This window comes from Prionailurus viverrinus, chromosome B1 (assembly GCF_022837055.1).
Source record: "Prionailurus viverrinus isolate Anna chromosome B1, UM_Priviv_1.0, whole genome shotgun sequence".
Lineage (NCBI taxonomy): Eukaryota > Metazoa > Chordata > Mammalia > Carnivora > Felidae > Prionailurus > Prionailurus viverrinus.
This window is the reverse complement of record NC_062564.1, coordinates 77,212,949-77,235,497: the sequence shown is the minus strand read 5'-3', so window position 1 is coordinate 77,235,497 and position 22,549 is coordinate 77,212,949. Positions and strand designations below refer to the sequence as shown.

Here is a 22,549-nt window from a genome sequence, read left to right as displayed (position 1 = left end):
ATGTGTTAACAATTACTAACACCCATAAAAGAAGTTAGTATTTTAGAATAATGTCTTCCTAAATGTACATGGAAAAAGGAATACAAGTGTTAATACTTTTAACTTATCAACTTCTATCATCCATTTTTCCAAATTTTTCAGTTTTAAATTTTTTTTTTTTTTTCAACGTTTATTTATTTTTGGGACCGAGAGAGAGCATGAACAGGGGAGGGGCAGAGAGAGAGGGAGACACAGAATCGGAAACAGGCTCCAGGCTCTGAGCCATCAGCCCAGAGCCTGACGCGGGGCTCGAACTCACGGACCGCGAGATCGTGACCTGGCTGAAGTCGGACGCTTAACCGACTGCGCCACCCAGGCGCCCCCAAATTTTTCAGTTTTAAATTTAAATTTTAAATTCAATTTTAAATTTCACTTTCAGAAAGTGAAAATACATTTAAAAGATAAATATATTAAAGCTATAGTTATATAAAAAGATTTTTACAAGGTAATGTGAAAATTAAAGATAATCAAATTTATTGTTATATGCAAGACAATTCTGTTTAAGAGGATTACTGAAAAATTACCTTGGACAAATCTCTGAAGTTACTTGGCAAAGTAAGATCCAGTTCTTCTGATTCATAATTAGTGATGACCCAGGGAAACACTGGATACTGATTTAAGTCATTGTAACTCCGTCCTGACAGAGAGAGAGAAGTCATTCCATTTATAATAAGAAAATAAAACTGACTCAGGGATATCATTTACTAAAAATAAGAACAACTTAACTTTCTGAGTGCCAGGCATTGTCCTCAGTGTTACACATGTATTATTTCATTCAATCCTATAATAAACCTACAGAATTATCATCCCCCATTTTACAAATTAAAAAAATGAGACACAAAAGGTTGAAAACTTGCCTAAAACCGTGTAACTAGTAATGATCAAATAATATTCAAACCCAGATACTCTGGCCCCAAGTTTCTGTTCTTATAAAATACACTTGACTATTTTTTTCTTACTTGAAGGCCTGCATCAAACAAAATATTCTTTATCAACCCTTAAAAAAAAATTTCAATTCTCATAGAGCTTTTCAAAACAAGAATCCTTTCTCTGCCATTAATTAACCAACCAATCAAGCAGCTAATCAACCAAATTTAAGTGACTTATTCTCTGCGGACATTCATTAGTCATCTGTAAAATAAGAGAGTTGTACTAAATAACTCTAAAATTTCTGCAACAGCTTTCAAATTCTATGATCCTCTGAATATAACGTGCAGCATCATCAGTGTTGGCTTTCCCCCACTCATAAATGCTGCCACATACTCTTCTACAATTCTTCTAAACTAATGACATTCAATGACACATTTAGCTCTATTAAAATTATGAATAAAACAAAGGATGAGATAGCCCTGCTACCTATATACAGCAGTTTTCTGGATATCACTATTTTAGGGAGCAGCATAGTGGATCATATCATTGTTTCTAACATCAAAACACTAGCATTTGAATCCCAGCTCCACTATTTACTAGTCTAAAACCTATTTTTCGTTAGATCTAATGTGAACAGACTTTCACCACTAAAATATAAGGGAGACAAGTATATTAATATTGTTTGAATTCCTTTCTTATTGTGTATTCTATCATCTTTTCTCTTTCTCAAATATATGCTGATGTCATATCAATATAGAGCTGAATATTAAAGTAGTTCTTCACACAGATGCTTGGTATCTGAGCCTTCCTTATGATGTCTTTAACTTCATTTCACTCTATTCATCTTGAGGACTATTACAGTAACACAGTTCTTCCTTGAATGACCTGCAAACAGTCTTAACAAAACATGAATAACTGGGACAATTTTAATTCAGAGGTCATTATGTCACTACCTATTTTGGTCAATTTTAATTTCTCCCAGAAAAAAGTAACCAAACTAAGTGGCAAAAAGCAGTATATTTTTATTCTCTCCATCCATTTCCCTCTTCTTCTGATTGAGACGTTAGTAAACATGTTAGTAAAATCATCATCTTGTCTGTTCGTAAGTAATCAAATTTATTATATCTTCAAAAAAGAGTATGCACCAGCTCACTGTAAACAGACTTTTACTAAGTAAGGTTAATTCTTTATATAGTTACTAAATGCCTACTGGACTGCCTTTTGGGAAATGTATCATACATAGTGTCATGAGAACCTGTATGTATCACAGATAATAGCATAAAAGAAATCTTAAACAACATTAAGACTCAACCCACCTTCTAGGGTATATAAAAACTATCCAAAATAAATTATTGGTTATATTCCTCAAAAAGAGTATTTGGGGAAAGTATTTAAAAAACACTTTTAGGCACAAAAGAAGCTATATGAGAGTAGACTATTTCATAAATGTTGCTTCCTAATTATTGCTGCGCATTCAATCTATGCGTTCATTGACTTACCATATGCTTAATTAAAAAGGTCCGTTTAACAATCTTGTCAGTTATTAGTTACATAATATCTAAGTCTAACACAATTGTTCAATCTTTCTTCATTCCTTTTCCTCAACTGCCTGTGAGATGAACACCTCCTTAAACCGGTAAAATTTAGACTTTTCAATGTGAGCCCTTAAATTCCCATTTCCATAATACTCCCTCTCTTCCAACCTTCTCTAACAGTGCTTTTATACTTTGTGAGCTGTAATTCCTTCACCTGAGCTCGAGCCTATCTCACTCGTAACTTGCACTGTTACTGTTCCTCTCTCTGTCCCCCTTTGATGGTTTCTCACCTTTGCCTTAATCCATTCTCTCTACTATTATACAAGAAGACTATCATCTATATCTAATGTTCTCATTTCATCTCCAACCATTCAGTTCTTATAATCAACCTTTTTTGTTTGCTTTTAAAATGAACCCCTAGAGGGGTACCTGGGTGGTGGCTGGGTTAAGTGCCCAACTCTTGATGTCAGCTCAGGTCATGATCTCATGGCTTATGAGTTCGAACCCTGAGTCAGGCTCAGGAGCCTGCTTGGGATTCTCTCTCTCTCCCTCTCTCTCTGCCCCTCCCCAGGTCACATTCTCTCTCTCTCTCTCTCTCTCTCTCTCTCTCTCTCTCTCTCTCTCTCTCTGTCTGTCTTTCTCTCTCTCTCTCTCCCCTCTCTCCCTCTCTCAAAATAAAGTTTAAAGTAATAAAATAAACCCCAAAGGTAACCAACACGTTCCCAAATGCCAAAGCTAAAGGCATCACCTGTACTCATTCTTAATTCTCTTGTACCTCTCTAATGACATTTGATACAAGTGACCAAGACCTTTCTGTCTATAGATCCCAGAGTCTATAAACTCTGGGATCACTCATTCTCTTCTTTACTAACTTTCCCTTTGTCTTCTTGCCATGCACAAGAACAATCCTAGACCTTGTCTCACTGCTTTCTGTATTATTTGTCTTGGTAATCTCAACTAATTCCTGGTGATTCCCAATCTATGCAGATGAAATTCCATGTCCTATCTCCAAATTCCAAATACCCTCTTTGACCTATACTTCTAAAAAATATTTTTAATATCTTAATTTGGATGTCTAGCTACACATTAAAATCATCATCTTTCCCTAGATCAATCTTTTCTGACTTCCTTTCTGTTAATGGCACCACCATTTTCCTAATGATTCAGGCCAGAAGCCTGGAAGCCTTTTGTAACACTTTCTTCCCATTTACCCCCTACATTCAGTCATCTGGATGTCAAATGTTTTGTACCTTGTAAATCTTATGTTATTTAATCCTTAAATTCCCACTGTCACCTCTTTAATGCAAGTCCCCTTTTTTTTTATATACAATTACTTCTTAACTCTGCTCTCTGCCAAGTTTCTCTCCACTCCAGTTTATCCTTCATTCTGCCTGCAAGTTAATTTTCCATAGAGTTCTAATATCACTTAGTTGTTCAAAATCTTGCAAGCTTCCCAATGAATTGGCTGCTAACTCCTCAAACTGACAGAAAATCTTGTACAATGTATCTCCATAACAACTTTTTAATTTTCTTTCTCATTATACTTTTATGAATACATGCTTTACATGTGCACATGCACATACATATATATAAACTATACCATTAATTATTCTCTACCTATAGTTCATATTTTCCCATCTTTATATGCTTCCTTATGCCTTCAGTTTTACATGGCATCGCCTCTAATCTCCAACTACCACCTCTGCTAAAGTAATATCCATCCTTTACTTTAAATTTTTTTTTAACATTTATTTAATTTAGAGACAGAGAGAGACAGAGCATGAACGGGGGAGGGTCAGAGCGAGGGAGACACAGAATCTGAAACAGGCTCCAGGCTCTGAGCTGCCAGCACAGAGCCCGACGCAGGGCTCGAACTCACGGACCGCGAGATCATGACCTGAGCCGAAGTCGGACGCTCAACCGACTGAGCCACACAGGCACCCCCTTTTAAATTTTCTTAATGTTTATTTGTTTTTGAGAGAGAGACAGAATGTGAGTGGGGGAGGGGCAAAGAGAGAAAGAGAGACAGAGACACAGAATCCGAAGCAGGCTCCAGGCTCTGAGCTGTCAGCACAGAGCCAGATGCGGGGCTTGATTCCATGAACCATGAGATCGTGACCTGAGCCAAAGTCAGACGCTTAACCGAGTGAGCCACCCAGGTGCCCCTAAAGTAAAATCCATCCTTATACAAACATGAAATCTTTCCTAATTTTTTCCTTACTCCCATCAACTGGATGAGTATAACAGAATTTCCCTTTCTCTCTGCCCTTTTAGTCCCCATAGCACTTTGAATACCCCTTTGCTACAGAATCATGTAAATGCTTATATACATACTTAAAATAACTTCTCTCAGTATCTTTGTGCCTCAAATACAAACTGTGTCAGTTTGTTGAAGTGAATCTCAAATGTCACACAAATACATTCAATGTTTTCTTCATTCTAGTTATCACAAATGAAAAGTAACGACACATTTCTATTCTTACTCTCTTTCAAATGTAAGTGCTTCAATGGGTGATGTTCAGTAATACTACATGATTATAGACCTTTCATAGAGCCATTTACTCTTCAGATTTTCTTATATGGCTCATAATATAAGTATTCCTTTACTTAATATTTTACCCACAGTTTGCTTTTTTCCATGTTGCATTTTGCATAATATTCATAATTAAGTTATTAACAGGTTAAGATTTTATATGGCTTTTCATTTCTACTATTCCATAATGCATCCATTCTTACTATATTAGTAAGACTGTAAATTTTCATTTTATATTTTTGGAAAAAGTATAATGGGTGTACACCCATTTTTAATTTATTCAAATAGCCAGCTGTTTATATGTAAAACCATAAACTCTATTACCAAAATTACTCTTGATAAGGTACTCATGTAGTAATAATGAAAATAAAAGTAAGGGGCACCCGGGTGGCTCAAGTCGGTTAAAGCAGCTGACTTCGTCTCAGGCCATGATCTCACAGTTTGTGAGTTCGAGCCCCGAGTCAGGCTCTGCAGTGGTGATTCTCTTTCTCCCTCTGCCCTCCCCAAAATAAATAAATAAACTTTAAAAAAGGAAAATAAAAGTAAGCTACTTATACTAGTACTCAAAATAATATCACAATAATAATCTATCATTCAAAAAAATAATTTATCATTTGAAATAAGTCAAAATGTGAGCCCAGATTACCTGCTATTGTGTTGAGAAACATCAAGTACTCAAAATTTGAAATCTCTCTATGTTGCCATCGCTGGGTCATATTAGAAGCTTTAAAAAGCTGACGTGGACTAGCTAATGAAATACGCCTGCAAAAAAACAGAATTTGGTGTAGAATTGATTTAAGCTTAATTACATCACAAAAATAATATCTGTGCTTATTCTATACATTTGATATACAAAATGATATCTGTATACTGTGAAAAGTTCTATTCATGTTATACTAATGAATAGAAGAAATATTTCAATGCACAGTTAATGGTTACATGATTTGGAATGGCCACAGGTCCATGATACATGTTGTATGCATTAAAGTAAGCCATTATTTTTTAAATATAATTCATTGTCAAATCGGTTTCCATACAACACCCAGTACTCATCCCAACAAAGTAAGCCATTATTAATATCTAGGTTCCATTAAGTGTTGATCAATAATAGTATGATTAATAACGTACTGATTTACTGATATAAAAGAAGTTATAGTAATTGAGAAATGTATCTAAAATTGTATGCACATCTTTATTAATAGTTTTCTTAAAGATAATACATTTGTACATTTTAAATTTAATATTATTCTTATATACTCTTTATGACAAGGGAAAGAAGGATTCTAAACTCTTTAGGTGTCTATTCATGGGGTGGGATAAAGGTAAGAGAAACTATAATTTTTTTTTTGTACAGCTTAGTAATAGAAGACCAGGTTTTCTATGTTTTCTAAATGCAATGTAAGTAACAAAAGATGCAACTAATACTAAGTAACAGTGGAAAACAGGTGGCAGGATTAATTATTACATTTAGAGTCTAGAACCAAGGACAAGGTAACTATATTTCTTTCAGTGTTATTTTCAAAGGTATAATTTACATACCATAAAATTTATCCATGTAAGTATACTACTCAATGATTTATTAATAAACTTCTAGAGTTGTGAGATTATCACCACAATGTACTTCAGAACATTTCACCACCACAAAAACTTGCCTTGTGACTAGTTAATCCCTGTTCCTATCCTTAGCTCTATGCAACTATCAATATGCTTTCTGTCTCTATAAACTTGCCTTTTCTGGACATTTCAGATAAATGGAATCCTACATCATGAAGTCTGCATCAGGCTTCTTCACTAACCATGTTTTTGAGATTTATCAATGTGGCAGCATGTGATTAGTAATTCATTTCTTTTGATTGCTGAATAGTATTCTAGCCTATGAGTATGGAATATACCACATTTTAAAAATCCATTCACCAGCTGATGGATATTTAAATTTTTTCCAGTTTTAGATTTTATTATTATTCTACTTTGTATTACTATGAATATTCACAAATATGTCTTTATATGAACATATGTTTTCATTTGGGGAGGGGGGGGGTTGTAGAATCCCAAGGGTGTAAATGCTGAGTTGTAAGTTGGGTTTAGTTTAACTTCTTAAGAATTTGCCAAATTAAAAAATAAATAAATAAATAAACAAATTAATTAATTAATTAATTAAAAGAAATTTGCCAAATTGTTTTCCATTTCAACAAGCAATATATGGAGTTCCAATTTTCCACATCTCTGCCAATACTTGCTATTGTATTTATTTTTTACTATAACCATTCCAGTGAGTGTAAAATGGTATCTTATTATAGTTTTAATGTACATTGTTGAGCAACTTGTCATGGCTTATTAGCCAGTTGTGTACCTTCATTGGTGAAATGACTATTTAAATCTTTTCTTCCTGTATTCATTAAGGTTACTTATTGAGTTGTGAGAGTTCTGTATACATTCTGAATATACAAGATCTTTATAAGACACATTATGTACAAATATTTTCTCAGTCTATAGCTTCTCTTTTCATATACTTAGTGGTACCCTTTAAAGCACAACAGTTTTAAATTTTTATTATATCCAATTTCTCGATTTTATCTTTTATGGATTATGCTTTTGGTGTCAAATCTGATAACTCTTGGCCTACTCCAGGGTCATGAAGCTTTTCTCCTATATCATAAATTCTTTGGTACTAAAAAAAAATTAGTTTTAGCTCTTAAATATAGTTCTTTGACATACTTTGAGCTATTTTTTTTATGAATGCTGTGTGGTAAGTGTTGAAGTTCATTTTCTTGCATGTAACTATCCATTGTCTCAGCACTATTTAAAGATTATCCTTCCCTCACTGAATTGTATTAGCACCTTTGTTGAAAAATAACTGATCATAAATGCAGGGTTTATTTCTGTAGTCTCAATTTTATTTCATTGATTTATATGCCTATCTTTTTATAAACACCAGACCATATTGATCATTGTGGCTTTATAGTTAGTTTTTGTTTTGAAATCAGGTAGTGGGAGTCATCTAACTTTGTTCTTCTGTTTCAATAATTTGGTAATTCTAATCCACTGCATTTCAGCTTCTCGATATCTCCAAATAAGTATGCTAGATTTTGACAGGGATTGCACTGGATTTATAGATCTGAGAAAACTGACATCTTAATCATGCTGAATATCTTCTGATCCATAAATATGGAATGCCTCCGTTTATTTGATATGCCTTTAATTTCTATCAGCCATATTTTATAGTTTTAATTGTACAAATCTTACACTTCTTTTGTCATCCAGGAATAAAGACATTTTCCCCCCTTTCCAATCTGGATGCCTTTAACTGCTCCCTCCTTCTCTGCATTTCTTGCTGTACAGGCTGAAATCTCCAATATAATATTGATAGAAATGGTGAAAATGAGAGACATTCTAGCCTTCCTGATCTTAGGGGAAAGCATTCAGTCTTTCAACATTAAGTGTTTCCCAAATACTATACTTTTCTCTTGAGCTCTAACTTCCCATTCAATATTTCAGTAGGGACATCTCTCAGGAGTTTCAATTTCAATAGATCTAAAACTAAACTTCTCATAATCTGTCCACCCACCTCCTCCCCACAACCCCAACCCCACCCTTAGGGAGATATATATATACAACTATTTCTTCTCCACTGTTCCCAATATCAGTAAGTGCCACTCAGCAGATTAAACTGAAACTTGGCAAAACATGCTGGACACCCCCTGTCTTACCCTCATTACCTAACTAATCTCTAAGTCATACAAACTGTATGTCCTCAAAATTTCTAAACAAGAATGTCTCTCTTCAACTGCACTATCAGCACCAAATATCACCTGGATTTTCACAATAAATTCCTGTCCCTGAACTGACCCTCTCTTCTCAAGATCACTAAATTCCAATGATATCTGCCTTCCAACACTCCTTAAAACATTCTTTTGTTTGCATATTTGTTTTTTAAGGAACTTCACCTTATTACAGGGCCTTTGCATATGCTATTCCCTCTTTCAAAGGTAAGCTTATTCTGTTCTTTCAAATCAAAACTTAAAAGTCACACAGGAAGATATTTCTGAATACCTAATCCAAAGCATCCCATCTCTATTCCACTAATCATACAACACCCTAATTATATCCCTCCTGTCACTTACACAATTATTTATTTTGTTTGCATATTTGTTAAAACACGCATGGGTAAGTTGGTATCTATCTTGCACACTGCTAGATGACAGGCACACTCTAAGTTTTTAAGATCTATTTAAATTACTAATTTAATCAATTAACCTACTTCTAGCTTCCATTAACTGTGGGAAATCATTAAGATTTCCCAAGTATGATAACACATATTAGTTGATGAATAAAGCTATTTAGATAAAGAAATTTACTATGCCATTCTAAGGTTGTAAGGTTCATCCTGAACCTGAAATTCCTCACTAAATTATAAAACTATCTAATCAAAATCTTCACTGGCATTAAAAAGCAACTATTGCTATAATCTAGAAAGGCCAATTTTGGTGCCCTCTTTGCATAAGAGTTATACCCTGTGGTAGTTTTAAATATGTCCATAAATTCTTTGATACCTTCCTTCCACTTGAAGAAGTGGAGCTTTCCCCTTCTCTGGAGCCTGGGCTGTATTTAATGACTCATTTATGATAAACACAATGTAGCAGAATTAATATCCTACTCTACCTATCAAGGGTAGGTCACAAAAAGACATTGGGGCTTCTGACTCATTCTCTTTTGGATCACTTACTCTGGGAAAGTCAGCACCCATGTCATGCAAACATTCAAGCAGCCTATGAAAAGCAGACTTGATAAGACAGTTTTATTTCTTCTTTTCCAATCAAGATGATCAGTAGTTTCCTTTTCTGGTAACGCTTTCATGTGGGTTTGGAATTCATGTAACCCTGGCCTCATAGAATACCTTTAAAATGTTATCCTTCTTTTCTATTTTCTGTAATAGTTTGTTTAGAAATGATATTTTTTCATCAAATGTTTTATAGAATTTGTCAACGAAACCATTTGAGCTAGGAATATTCTCTAGCTCAGAAGACCTTTAACTATAAATTCACTTTCCTCTGTAGAGGTATTAACGTTACCTATTTCTTAAGGAATCTGTCCATTTCATCTAACTTGTCTAAGTAGCACAGGTTTGTTCATAATATGTCAGTATTTTCCTTTTAATATCTATAGGATCTGTTGTGATATCCCCTCTTCCATTCTTGATGTTGGCACTTTGTGTCTTCTTCTTCTTCATAAGTCATATATATATATATATATATATATATATATATATATACACACACTACATTTATTAATCCTTTCAGAGAAACAACTTTTCATTGTATTGATTTTTCTTCACTGTTTCTGTTCATATTTGATTAATGTTCTGCTTTTATGTTTATGTTTTGTTTCAACCTACTTTGGTTTACATTTGATCCTCTTTTTCTAGTTTTTTCAGACAGAGGTTCAGCTGACTCAAAGCATTAATAATCATCATTACTATGAAACATACAGCAGAAGGTTATGCATTTAAAAACAAGTAAGAAAAAATATTAACACAGATTACTTTCCAAAATTTTCTCATAAAACAGTACCTGGTTTGAGGCAACCCAAAACTGGTTCCAATACCAACACGAGGAAGATAGTTAACTACTTTCTTTACTGTTGCCGGGTCTGGGAAATTGAACATTACAGCAACTATGAAAAGTAATTTTTAAAAATTAGAACATGATACAGCTTCCTTTTTGGAAAACTAACTTCTTGGTCTAATAAATATTTACTCTTAGTTAAGGTATATAATTCTTGCCATATTACTTTTATTATAGTGCATATCAAGTTTTAGCATTAATTTTCCAGAGGTGATAGTCATTTTACTTACAAACTCCTGAACCATAAACAGTTTTCTCTAAATGCTGTCAGAAGTTCTAAAAATTGTTGTTGCACTAATGTGAAATGAAGCTGAGATTATCTAACTACAACTTTGAATTTACAAAATTGAATTTTAACAAGTTAAATATATGTATCTTTGAGTTTCTATAAATAAATATTTAAGGTCTTAAGTTTTATAATTAACAATCTAACACCAAGATTACAGATATAGGTGCTAAATTGTCACTTTTATTTATTTCCAATAATTAACAGTTTAAAAATTATTCTCTTTACAATGTTTATGTTTTTAATTTATATTTTCACATAAAATAGAATGACCTAAAGGAAAAACTTCTCTATAGATAATATTCAAATTTAAATGTCTTCTAATCATTTCTATTTCAATAATTACACATTTTGAGAATATCAAGAAACATATAAATATACATAAAAATATTCAGTATATAAATGTTAATTATAGTCATCTATAAATTTCCATCCTTAAGAAATATGAAAATAAGAAAGTCAAAATCAGGAGAGAAAAGTTCGAAGATATCAAATTGGATAGTCTTAAAATTTTAACTACATTAATTGCAATATCATGACCATATATAAGCTTGAAATAAGTACTCATCTAGAAAACGATCCTTATTCTCTACCTAGCTTAAAAAAATTCACTCCAAAAAAAATTTGTCAATTTGGTATAGCTTTGAATACTGACATTACCAAGAAGTTTCAGGTAAAGAAAATACATGGTCATTCACTAAGTATCTAAAACATATTTGGAACTGACATATACATATCCAACATATCTTTTTAATATGCCATCCTTACATACCCATTATTACATTGAATATAGGGAAAACAACAACAACAAAATTAACATTAAGTTATGGCAGATAACCCAAGGCCATGGGGGAAAGGGAAAAGAAAAACACACATACAATAGCAAGGATGCATAAGAAATTTTAAAGGAGAAAAATGAATGAGGATGAGCAAGTAATAAATATTGTAATACTGAAACAAAATCTCTTTGGGACAGCAAGAATGTAGGCTGAACTAAAGCATGAAACATTCACTTGGTTATTTGCCTGAAAAAATAATGTTCACATTACGAAGAAGAGGTATGTATAGAAGAGGAGACCAAATAGGGAAGGGAAAAACATCTTTACCTAAAGAAATTTGTATTCTAAAGACACATGATTCCATACAGGGAAAATAATGTGTGCATGGAATATACATTATTATGTGTAGACTTTTTTAAACGACAACTTGTAGATTATAGAAAGAGAAAATAAAACTTTAATCTACTTATGTATAAGGAGTAAGCACAGGAAGTCACTAGGCTTTATATTATTTTCCCTTGTATGCCTCCACTCATACCCAACAATGCTTTTACTTCAAGTTCACCTTGTCTCTCCTTCTTGTCTTAATGAATTTTACCAAGTTCCATTTTAAACCCACAAATTGAATTTTAGTTCTTTCAAGAATGATGTAATACAAAGCAACCAGGACACTTGAGTACCATTTTCTGATGGTCCCTTTATAAATGGCAATAGATTAGACAAAAGATTGAATAAATATATGAATCATTTGATTACCCTCTCCCCTTTCTAAACGCATCTACCTTCCAGGAGGAGTTTAAGCATCAGAGCAATATTGAGAATACCAAAACTCTTCAACTGATTAAATGGTTAGTTATTCACCATATTTAGAAAATTTTGCACTAATCTATGATATGGCCAAAAAACTAAAATTACTACAAATAATTCTAAGAATGATCAAGGGGGAAAAACCCATGAAGATGCATGTGGTTCAAAAAACGAGGTCAGTATGACAGAGATTAGACTACAAATCACTACCTAACTGGGAACTATATGGTATGTTCAAAAATGAAATCTGAAAGAGGTGGAGGTTAGCTTTATAACAATTTACTTCTGAAACATATTACCTCTGTTTGCCATAAAGATCTCCAGGGCTGTATTTTGCAAAAGATAACGACGAGAAAAGATTGATCGTATCTCTGTGAACAGCCATTTTCCATGCAACCCTTCTGTATATGCCAGGATCTAGTGAGAAAAAAAATAAGCCCAAGTAAGTAACAGCAGTTGAATTTTTTTCTTGTTGTTTTTCCTCTTGAATAAAATAGAAAAGACCCTATTAAGAAAAATAATTTCTAAATATTGAAAAAACAGATACTGAAACAATCTGGAGGGAAACTAAGAAAACATCTTGCAATGTATGGAAAGGAAGCTTAATGAAAAAGTAGAGGAAAATTATAAAACATTTACTTACAAATATATTTTGAGCTTTTAAAAGCAGTGATGTAATCCTATTTATTGTTTTTCAGGAAATACACATTGCATTATTTAGTGACTGAGTTTTGAATCATTTTATGGAAAGTAAAGTTTTAGATAAAACCTTAAAAAGAAGGAAGACCTCAAAAGAATACCTTATATGCTTACAGATCACATATACAATTCATTTTCATATAATAACGATTTTAGAGTAACCAGAAATATTTTTTACGTATATGAGGGTTTTTCTTTTAGGTAGAGTTGAAACACAATGTTGCACTGGTTTCAGGCATACAACGTAGTGATTTAACAAGTTTATACATTATGCTATATGTTTACCACAAGGGTAGCTACCATCTACCCCGTTATATTGCTATTACAGTATCATTGACTATATTCCTTATGCTGTGCCTTTTACTGCAAGCCTGTATCTCCCTATCCCCTTTACCAATTTTGCCCAACCCCCCACCACCCTTGACCTCTGGTAACCATCAGTTTGTTCTCTGTGTTTATAGGTCTGATTATGCCTTTTATTTATTAATTTGTTTTCTGTTTTCTTTTTTTTTTTTTTTTAGATTCTACTGCAGAAGTACCTTTAACATACTTTAAAATATATATCTACAGTAAATCCTAAGAGTTCTTATTTTAAGGAGAAATTTCCCCCCCTTTTTGTTCTATTTTCTAAAAATTTATCTATATGAGGGGAGCCTGGCTGGCTCCATCAGTTGGGCGTTTGATTCTTGATTTCAGCTTAGGTCATGATCTTCTGGTTCATGTGATTGAGCCCCATGTCGGGCTCTATGCTGAGCGTGGAGCATGCTTGAGATTCTCTTTCTCCCTCTCTCTCTTTGCCCCTCCCCCACTCTCTCGCTTAAAATAAACAAATAAACGTTTTAAAAATGTGTAAAAGATTTTTTTTAATTGTATCTATATGAGAAGATGCATGAACATATTGTGGCAATCACTTCACAATATATATAAACCAAACCATCATGCTGTATGCCTTAAGCTTATACAGTGATGTATGTCAATTATTTTTCAATAAAATGAAAATATATATATATATATTTCATTTCCTAGCTTTAAAAAAATCACACTTTTAAGGTCACTATTAAAAGCAACAGTCACTCATTCACAAAGCACAAAGACTGACTGTATAAGAGGTTAAGTATCATTTTGTCAGCTAGGCTAAACACAAACCTGCAAATGAACTCAACATAATCTCTCTATGGAGTAGGTGGTTGTCAGAGTAACTTGTTACAATTCTTGTCATCCCATGTGACAGACGCAATAGCTTAGAATGCTTTGCCAACTCAGAGTAATCCTGTCTTTAGTCCTAAGCCACTTTGTTGCTTTGTTATTCAAGTTTTTTCTTTTAAAAAGTTCATTTCAAAAGCTTAATTATGAAGGTGTTAAAGGAAAACCAGATGTGGAATTTCTCCACACCAGTACTTCACCTAATATTAATTTAATAAAGAAAATGAGACATATTTACTATCAAAATGTGATGAAAATCCATGAAAGCAAAGTAAACAATTAAACTATATCTCTCAAAAGTAACCACCACTAAACAATACAAATAGAATGACATGTGATTATGATACTGCTTTGGAGGGACAAAGACAGGATAAACAAGGAAAGGAAAAATAATTAATAATAAGAATTTATCCTATGAAAACTTTCTTTTCTATTTTTATTTCTATTTTCTAGATCTTAACTGCAAACAGATCTATATTCCTCAATGAAAAATGCAATAATGGGCAAAAAGCATGTACTTTGATTTTTCTAAAAATTATATTTCTGGCACCAAAGGATTTAAAAATGAAAGAACAATTCCAAGTCTCAATGTTTTTTGAAAAACAAAACAAAAATTCTAAGAACCAAACAACAAATCAAACTTTCTTTCAGTTTTAAAATTGGTGATATGGAAATCTACTTTCACATAGCCAATACCTGTGTAAGTAAGAGCAAAAGAAGTAAACAGGAAAAGAGAGAACAAAGCTGTAGGTATTACTCTCAAGATTTTCTGAAAGCAGAGGTTGCACATGCAACCTCTTTCCCTCACCATAACCAGCAGGTTTAAACCTCCAGAGTCTATAGTGTTCTCCTACTTGGTTTCTCTTCTGATCTTACTTCTAGAGTCTACTATGACCAGAGGAGCCAAAGAAAAAATATTTTTTAAAAAAGTTTAAACTACAAATGAGATCACATGCATTTAATAACCATCCAGTGGCTTTGCACTACATGTATAATAAACATGGAAGCTCTTTATAATTGTTTATAAAGTCTTACATCTGGGACTTACTGATGAGCCCAATTCATTCTTCTTTGAGGCCTTTTATTTATTGTCTCCTCTGATGTGAATGTTCTTCTCTCAAATCTTCACATGACTGGCTTATTCTTACATTAGATTCTTGCTTCAATGTTACCTCCTTAGAGAAGCCACTGGATCTAAACCTCACTGCCTCCATAACCACCTCTTGCCCCCCCAAACTCACCATATTGCCTTCACAACATTTATCATTACATGAAATTATAGTATCTGCTTGCTTCTCTATTGCCTCTATTTAGCACTGGAATCTAAGTTCTACTAGAACAAATACTTAAGTATAGTCTATTTCCATTTTCTAGAACAACGTCTGGCACAAAGTAGATGTTTCTGAATGATTACATGAGTCAATCAATGGCAACCTAACCTCCATATATGGCCAAAATACACTTAATTTTAATATTATAACAAAATTTCAAGTAATTTAGAATGCCTTAAAAATGGAGATTTACATTATTATTCAGATTAGTTTCTCGGGAAAAACTGGGGCATCTGTCAAACCTAGGTCTATCTGTCACATGGTAACAAATGATACACACTCACCATTTTGGCACAGTCTCCACTCATTCACTCATTTACTATTATCTGTCTAGTTCCCATTGGCATTTGAATTTGCCATCTTGGACCTATCAAATAGTAGACAATTCAGGGGCGCCTGGGTGGCACAGTCGGTTAAGCGTCCGACTTCAGCCAGGTCACGATCTCGCGGTCCGGGAGTTCGAGCCCCGCATCAGGCTCCGGGCTGATGGCTCAGAGCCTGGAGCCTGTTTCCGATTCTGTGTCTCCCTCTCTCTCTGCCCCTCCCCCAGTCATGCTCTGTCTCTCTCTGTCCCAAAAATAAATAAACGTTGAAAAAAAAAATTAAAAAAACAAAAACAAATAGTAGACAATTCAATATATGTTCTTTAACACTTTATACCCCAATCTATCCAATATTACTAAGGAAAATGAGAGTCAGAAAAATTATATAGTTAATACAAAGTCCCTCAAAGCTAGTGGCAGAGTCTGGCCTACTCCCAGATTCTCTAATTCAAAAGTACAGAGCTTACATATATATACTACATTGTCACATTTCTAAAAAGGGGCTTAAAATTTTGTTAAACTAGAACTCAGTCCATCAGAATTTTAATGAACTACATTTGTCTTCCTGTACTTGGGTTATAGGTGAAAAAGGAAAGAAAACAAATAACAAGGGCTCTTCTAAGGTCTATGATATGCTATGAAAAGAACACATTGATATGAAAATTCTACCTTTTATATCTCTAAAGCTATATAAGAAGACCTGCTGCTCATAATGGTGACGTCAGTCATTGTAAGATCATGGTCATGCAACTAAACATTTAATTATATTCTAGGATACTTCAATTATTAACAGAAATAAATATACTAAAATACTATTATAAGATTGTAATGTACTGAAAATTTTTCAATTAATAAAAAATTCAATTTATATCCCATTCCTTTAAGCAATATAGTCATTTAATAATCTACTTGAAGTGGTATGCTTCTTTAAAATGCTTTACGACCAAATCAAACAAATTCACAACTGCAGAAAATGACATAAGCCCCATGTACCCAATACTCAAATCCTAACTTTATGCCACATTACTGCATGTATTTAAAAATTAAGGGGCGCTGGGTAACTCAGTCAGTTAGGCATCTGACTTTGGCTCAGGTCATGATCTTGTGGCCCACGAGTTCGAGCCCCTGTCGGGCTCTGTGCTGACAGCTCAGAGCCTGCAGCCTGCTTCAGATTCTGTCTCCCTCTCTCTCTGCCCCTCCCCCACTCGCACTGTTTCTGTCTCCATCTCTCTCAAAAATAAACATTTAAAAAATTTTTTAATTAATAAAGCTTTTTAGATAGTACTGAAATTCCCATAAATAACCTTCCTGATACCATTTTCCTCCTTTGTAAGAGTCAATCACTGCCCTTGTTTTAAGGTTTATCATTCCTATGTCAGTTTTTATACTGTTAGTACATATATATCCATACATAATATCCAGCATTGTTTTCTATGTTTTCAAACCCATATTGAATGCAAGCCAGTAATGTGCTTTCAAAATTAAATATAAGCAGGTCTATTGTGTTAAAACTCAGAGAAAGAGAAACAGAAAGAGACACAGACAAAATTATTTAAAATTGCCAAAAATGTCAAACATTGAAATCACACATGAAAACTAGCCTGACTCCAAGAAGAGTTAACAAATGAAATTCTATACTTACGGTCAAGATGGCGGGTTTAAAATAGAAACAAAAAATCTTTTAACTAACAGAATTAGTAGCTGAAATTGATACAATAACATTTCTTTAAAGTATTCATTAGGAAAAGGTGTCAGTACTGAAATGCAGCTGAGGCCTAGCTAAGCAAGAGGTTTATTTCTTATTGGAATAGTATATTCCTGGTCCGAGGCTTCACTTCAAAGTCTCTAGAGTTCAATTAAAACTGGATTAGGTAGAAGCAGACCCTTCTTTGGGACTTTCTGTTCACTGAAACTCTACATACACTGACAGCACCCTAGACAGAGGTCTAGGCCTCCAATGAATCAGTTGCTATGGAAACCGTATCATTACCATTGCGCTGCAGTTATGACCCCCAATCTAAAATAGCTTGAAAGCTTAAGCTCACAGCACTCTTTGAATGTTTACCACCTTGTTTTAATATGGTTAGTATTAATAGTAGAAGTAAATTCACATTTCTTTTTTTTAAATAATTTGTTCAACAAAGATGATTTATTAGTTAAATGTTGAGGTAAGAGAGTTAGAGAGGAAAGAGAAATCGATATTTAATTTTAAATATACACAAATACACACACACGTGTGTATATAACATTTCTTTACATTAAAATTATCAAACTCATATTCTTTAAAATTGTTATCTGAAAACTGTGCCTTCTGAAAAGGGATATATTATTTTCCCCAAATAATACACACAATGCTTTCTTCTATCTTTCAAATAGTATACTGTGAATACATATGAAAATTTCTTCACCCTGTTGCATTTATTAGCTTGAAAGCAAATAATTTTTTCACTTTCTCTTTAATCATTCATTTTGAAAAGCTTATGAATTTATCCATATAAAACTTTCCTCTAATTGCTCATCCTCAAGAGAGAACAAAACAGAAACATATTTATTGCCCAAATGCATAATACTTTTATGGACTATCAAGCTTTAGAAATTTTTAAATTCTACATATAAAGCTGTAGTTGCTTCACGCAAGTAAAATAAAAGGTTTGGTTTTCAAAAACTATACAAACTATCCTCAATTTAAAATGTTTTGAAACAATTTTAAACGCGAAAATATTAAAAAGTGATAAAATGTTTTACCTCAAAAATAAATATTTACATGGGTGTCTTCATATATAGAATCAGTAAACGACTTTAAAATACTATTCTTTCTAATGTTTAAGACTAGCTTTGCGTAAACTAGTCCCAAATATCTGTCAATTTTTGGAAAGGTTTTACTCATTGAGACAATTCCATATTGATTTCTGAATAATGTGATTAAAGAGTAAAATTGGATAATATATATGTCACCAAGAATACTTAAAATTTCATAACAAAACCATTTCCAAACTATATAGATATACTTAACATCAAGAAAAATGTTTGAAACTTAACATACAAAATACAAACTACCCATGCCATCAATTAAGCTATAACACCAATGGAAGGAAAGCCTAGAAACTATTCATATCCCATTTTCTTGAAACAGGATTATAAATTAGTTACAAAGATTATATCTTAATATGGGAAAACAGTAAATATCTGAAATACATTTAAAATGAAAGCACATATTGAAAAATTCTAATAGCAGCTCATTACTAGATATATGTACAAATATGTTTTATTTATAATAATCGTCATTTTAACAAACTCATGGAAGTAATTTTAATCAAGTATTTTAAAGTTGTACCATTGTATTATTTACACAATTTTTGGATTTTGCTGCATATAATTTTCTCTGAAACTTGGTATCAAAGCATAGCACTCAAGAATTTATTCACAAATTTAGCATTTATTATTCTAATACTATTGAATTCTATTTGGCATATGGATTTACTTCATCACCAACCATATAACTTTTATGTTTTCAAAGATATATTCTTAAAGTAAAACTCAGAGGTCTTTCTTGAATTTAAAAATATAGTTGACTCTGGTTGAAACTTTACAATACTACTTTTGTTATTAAATAGATACCCACGAACACACAGAATGTGTCCAAACTTTGAAAAGAATAATGATAACAATAATACAAAAGTTATGAATATGAAAGAAAATTACCTTTTAAATTAATTATGAGTTATTTTTTTCCTTCTACATAGTAAATTTCTTCCTTTTGCTTACTAGGTACTATGATGTAGTACAGTATTCTCCTTAGCATTTTCATGGGTGACAAATTCAATTAAACATATTCATTACTCTAATGTTCTACTTGGCAGTTTAGTCAGTATGAAAAATTAAAAATATATAAATAAAATGCTACGTGACCTCTGTATTGATTGGGCTAAAATGGTTTTAGCCTGGGTGTGGATGATGGGGCAGCTGGGAGGGGCAAGAGGGGAGCACACAAACACATACACTCTTATGTTTTCTCTTCCAATTACTGAGGGAGATGATAAAACCACAGCAAATGATGTATCAGCTCATTTTATCTTATCGCTTTGGGGCTAGGTGACAATGAAGTTCATATTTCACTGGCTCCCATTGAAGATTGTGAAAATTACTTGCCCTCATGACCTGAAATTTCACTAGAAGACAGAAATTTCTCTTCTGCAAAGTAATGCAATTTTTCAGATGTCAACCTTTAGCCCAGCTTTAAAAATTAATTTCATTTATATTAACCAATGATATTGATATTTTCACAGCATGCTCTTTGATACATGAAGCACTGACTAGCAAACTGATGTTGCTTTAGATGGGCAAAACTATTTTATTTTAAGCTGCTATGGCAGACAGATTTATGGCAAACTGAAATTCCTATTTCATAATTTAATATTTGTGCTGGAGTGATACACCTTTAAGCCCCCAGCCTGTAAATAATTCAGACTCCTTAGTTGGTTCTGTTTTATTTTCAATATTCTTCAGCTTAAAAATAATTTGCATTCTAAATGACATATCATAAAAGCCATCTCTTATTGAACATTCAATATATATCTTAATGAGTCAAAAGCCAAATGTGATCATGTAGAAACAGAACAAAGAAGGTATTTATATATCATCCAACTAATATTTAATTTAATTTTTGAAACATAAATATATCTGTATCTGATTATTTTTGAAAGAAGTATCCAAAATACACCAAAAAAAGCATATTAAGGAACATGAATGTATCTTACTTTATTTTTCTAACAGCACATGAGGTAAAGAGCTAGGCATTACATTTTCAGAAAAAGAGTAGAATAAACTTAGATAACTATCTGAATTAAAATAGAGATATTTGGGTTGGAGATACATTTTAAATACAAACATAATTTTTAAAAAGCCATAATGTCAATTTTATCATGAGGAAGCTATAGAAATGTTCTATCTGATTGTAGTATGAGATAGAGAAATACTATTAAAAAAATTTCAATATTTGTAGTAGTAAAAAGGTTACTAAAAGATATACAGTCCAGAATCTTAGCAAGGATTATTACCTTTATCTAGTAGAGTTTTGCTAACTAACATAATGTCGTGAGAGGACAATCATTACCACCAATACGTTGTCATTTTATCAGTAAATTAAACAAATATGCATAAATTTATGCATTAATCTATACTCTTAGAGAAAGGCCAAGAAAAACATTTCCCAAATTTAGCTATTTTGTCCCTAAAACGATTCTTAATGTTGTTCTGGCCAATTTTCTATCCTCAAAATCACTTTTGCATTTTTTTATGCTAACAATGTGCAAGTTGTTTTTGCTGAAAAATACTTATATTTAACTTTTCCTTACATCAATGATATGGGAGAAATAGTGATATGAATTATACTTTATGTATACTTTACATATACTATTTGTGTATACTTTTTTAATGTTTTTATTTATTTTTGAAGGAGAGAGAGAGAGAGAGAGACAGAGCACGAGTTGGGGGAGGAGCAGAGAGAGAGGGAGACACAGAATTCAAAGCAGGCTCCAGGCTCTAAGCTGTCAGTGCAGAGCATGATGCGGGGCTCCAACTCACGAACCGTGAGATCATGACCTGAGCCGAAGTCGGACATCCAACCGACTGAGCCACCCAGGTGTCCCACTTTTTGTGTATACTTTATGTATTAGTCATGTCTCAAAAACTTAAGAGAATAACATGCTATAGTCATTAAATTCAGGCTATAAAGTAACATTCCCTATTATTCCACACACTGACCCTTTAAGGTCAGGAGCTTTCTGTGTCTCAACAAAAAGCTAAATTTAAATCAGCACTAATAAAAGCCTTTCTAATTTTAGATATATTGGAATGTTCTATAATACACATTTCTTTTTTTTTTTTTTTGAGAGAGAGAGAGAGAGAGAGAGAGAGAGAAAGAGAGAAAGCACGCACGGAGGCAGGGGAGAGGAGCAGAGGGACAGGGAGAGAGAAAGGGAAAGAGAACGAGAGAGAGGGAGGGTGGGGAGGGAGAGAGAGGGAGAGAGGAAGGGAGAGAGGGAGAGAGAGAGAGAGGGAGAGAGGGAGAAGGAGGGAGGGAGGGAGGGGGAGAGAGAGAGAGAGAGAGAGAGAGAGAGAGAGAGAGAGAGAGAGAATCTTAAGCAGGCTCCACACTGGACCCGGGGCTCAATCCCACGACCCTGATAGCATGACCTGAGCTGAAATCCAAAGAGTTGGGAGCTCAACTGACTGAGCCACCCAGGCACCTCTATAAAATATATATATAATATTATATATTTATATATTATATATTTATTATATATTATATATATTTATTATATATTTATATATTTCTAAAGTTTATTTTGAGAGTGTACGTGTGCATGAGCAGGGGAAAAGCAGAGAAAGAAAGGGAGAGAGAGTCTCAAGCAGGCTCTGCACTGTCAGCACAGAGCCCAGGGTGGGACTCGAACTCACCAACCTGTGAGATCATGACCTGAGCTGAAATCAAGAGTCGAATACTCAACTGACTGAGCCACCC

At 33.2% G+C, this 22,549-nt stretch overlaps 1 protein-coding gene across 6 annotated transcripts in view; it reads right to left on the bottom strand.

Moving 5' to 3' along the window:
• Positions 1-22,549, bottom strand: part of LRBA (LPS responsive beige-like anchor protein) — a 787,622-nt gene that overhangs the window by 194,823 nt on the left and 570,250 nt on the right. For all 6 annotated transcript variants that reach the window (XM_047856873.1, XM_047856874.1, XM_047856875.1 and 3 more), the window contains 4 exons: positions 12,770-12,887; positions 10,545-10,647; positions 5,624-5,739; positions 564-676 (listed from right to left, as the gene is read on the bottom strand). In XM_047856873.1, coding sequence (XP_047712829.1) covers positions 564-676; positions 5,624-5,739; positions 10,545-10,647; positions 12,770-12,887 — 450 coding nt within the window. The remainder of the gene's footprint in view (positions 1-563; positions 677-5,623; positions 5,740-10,544; positions 10,648-12,769; positions 12,888-22,549) is intronic.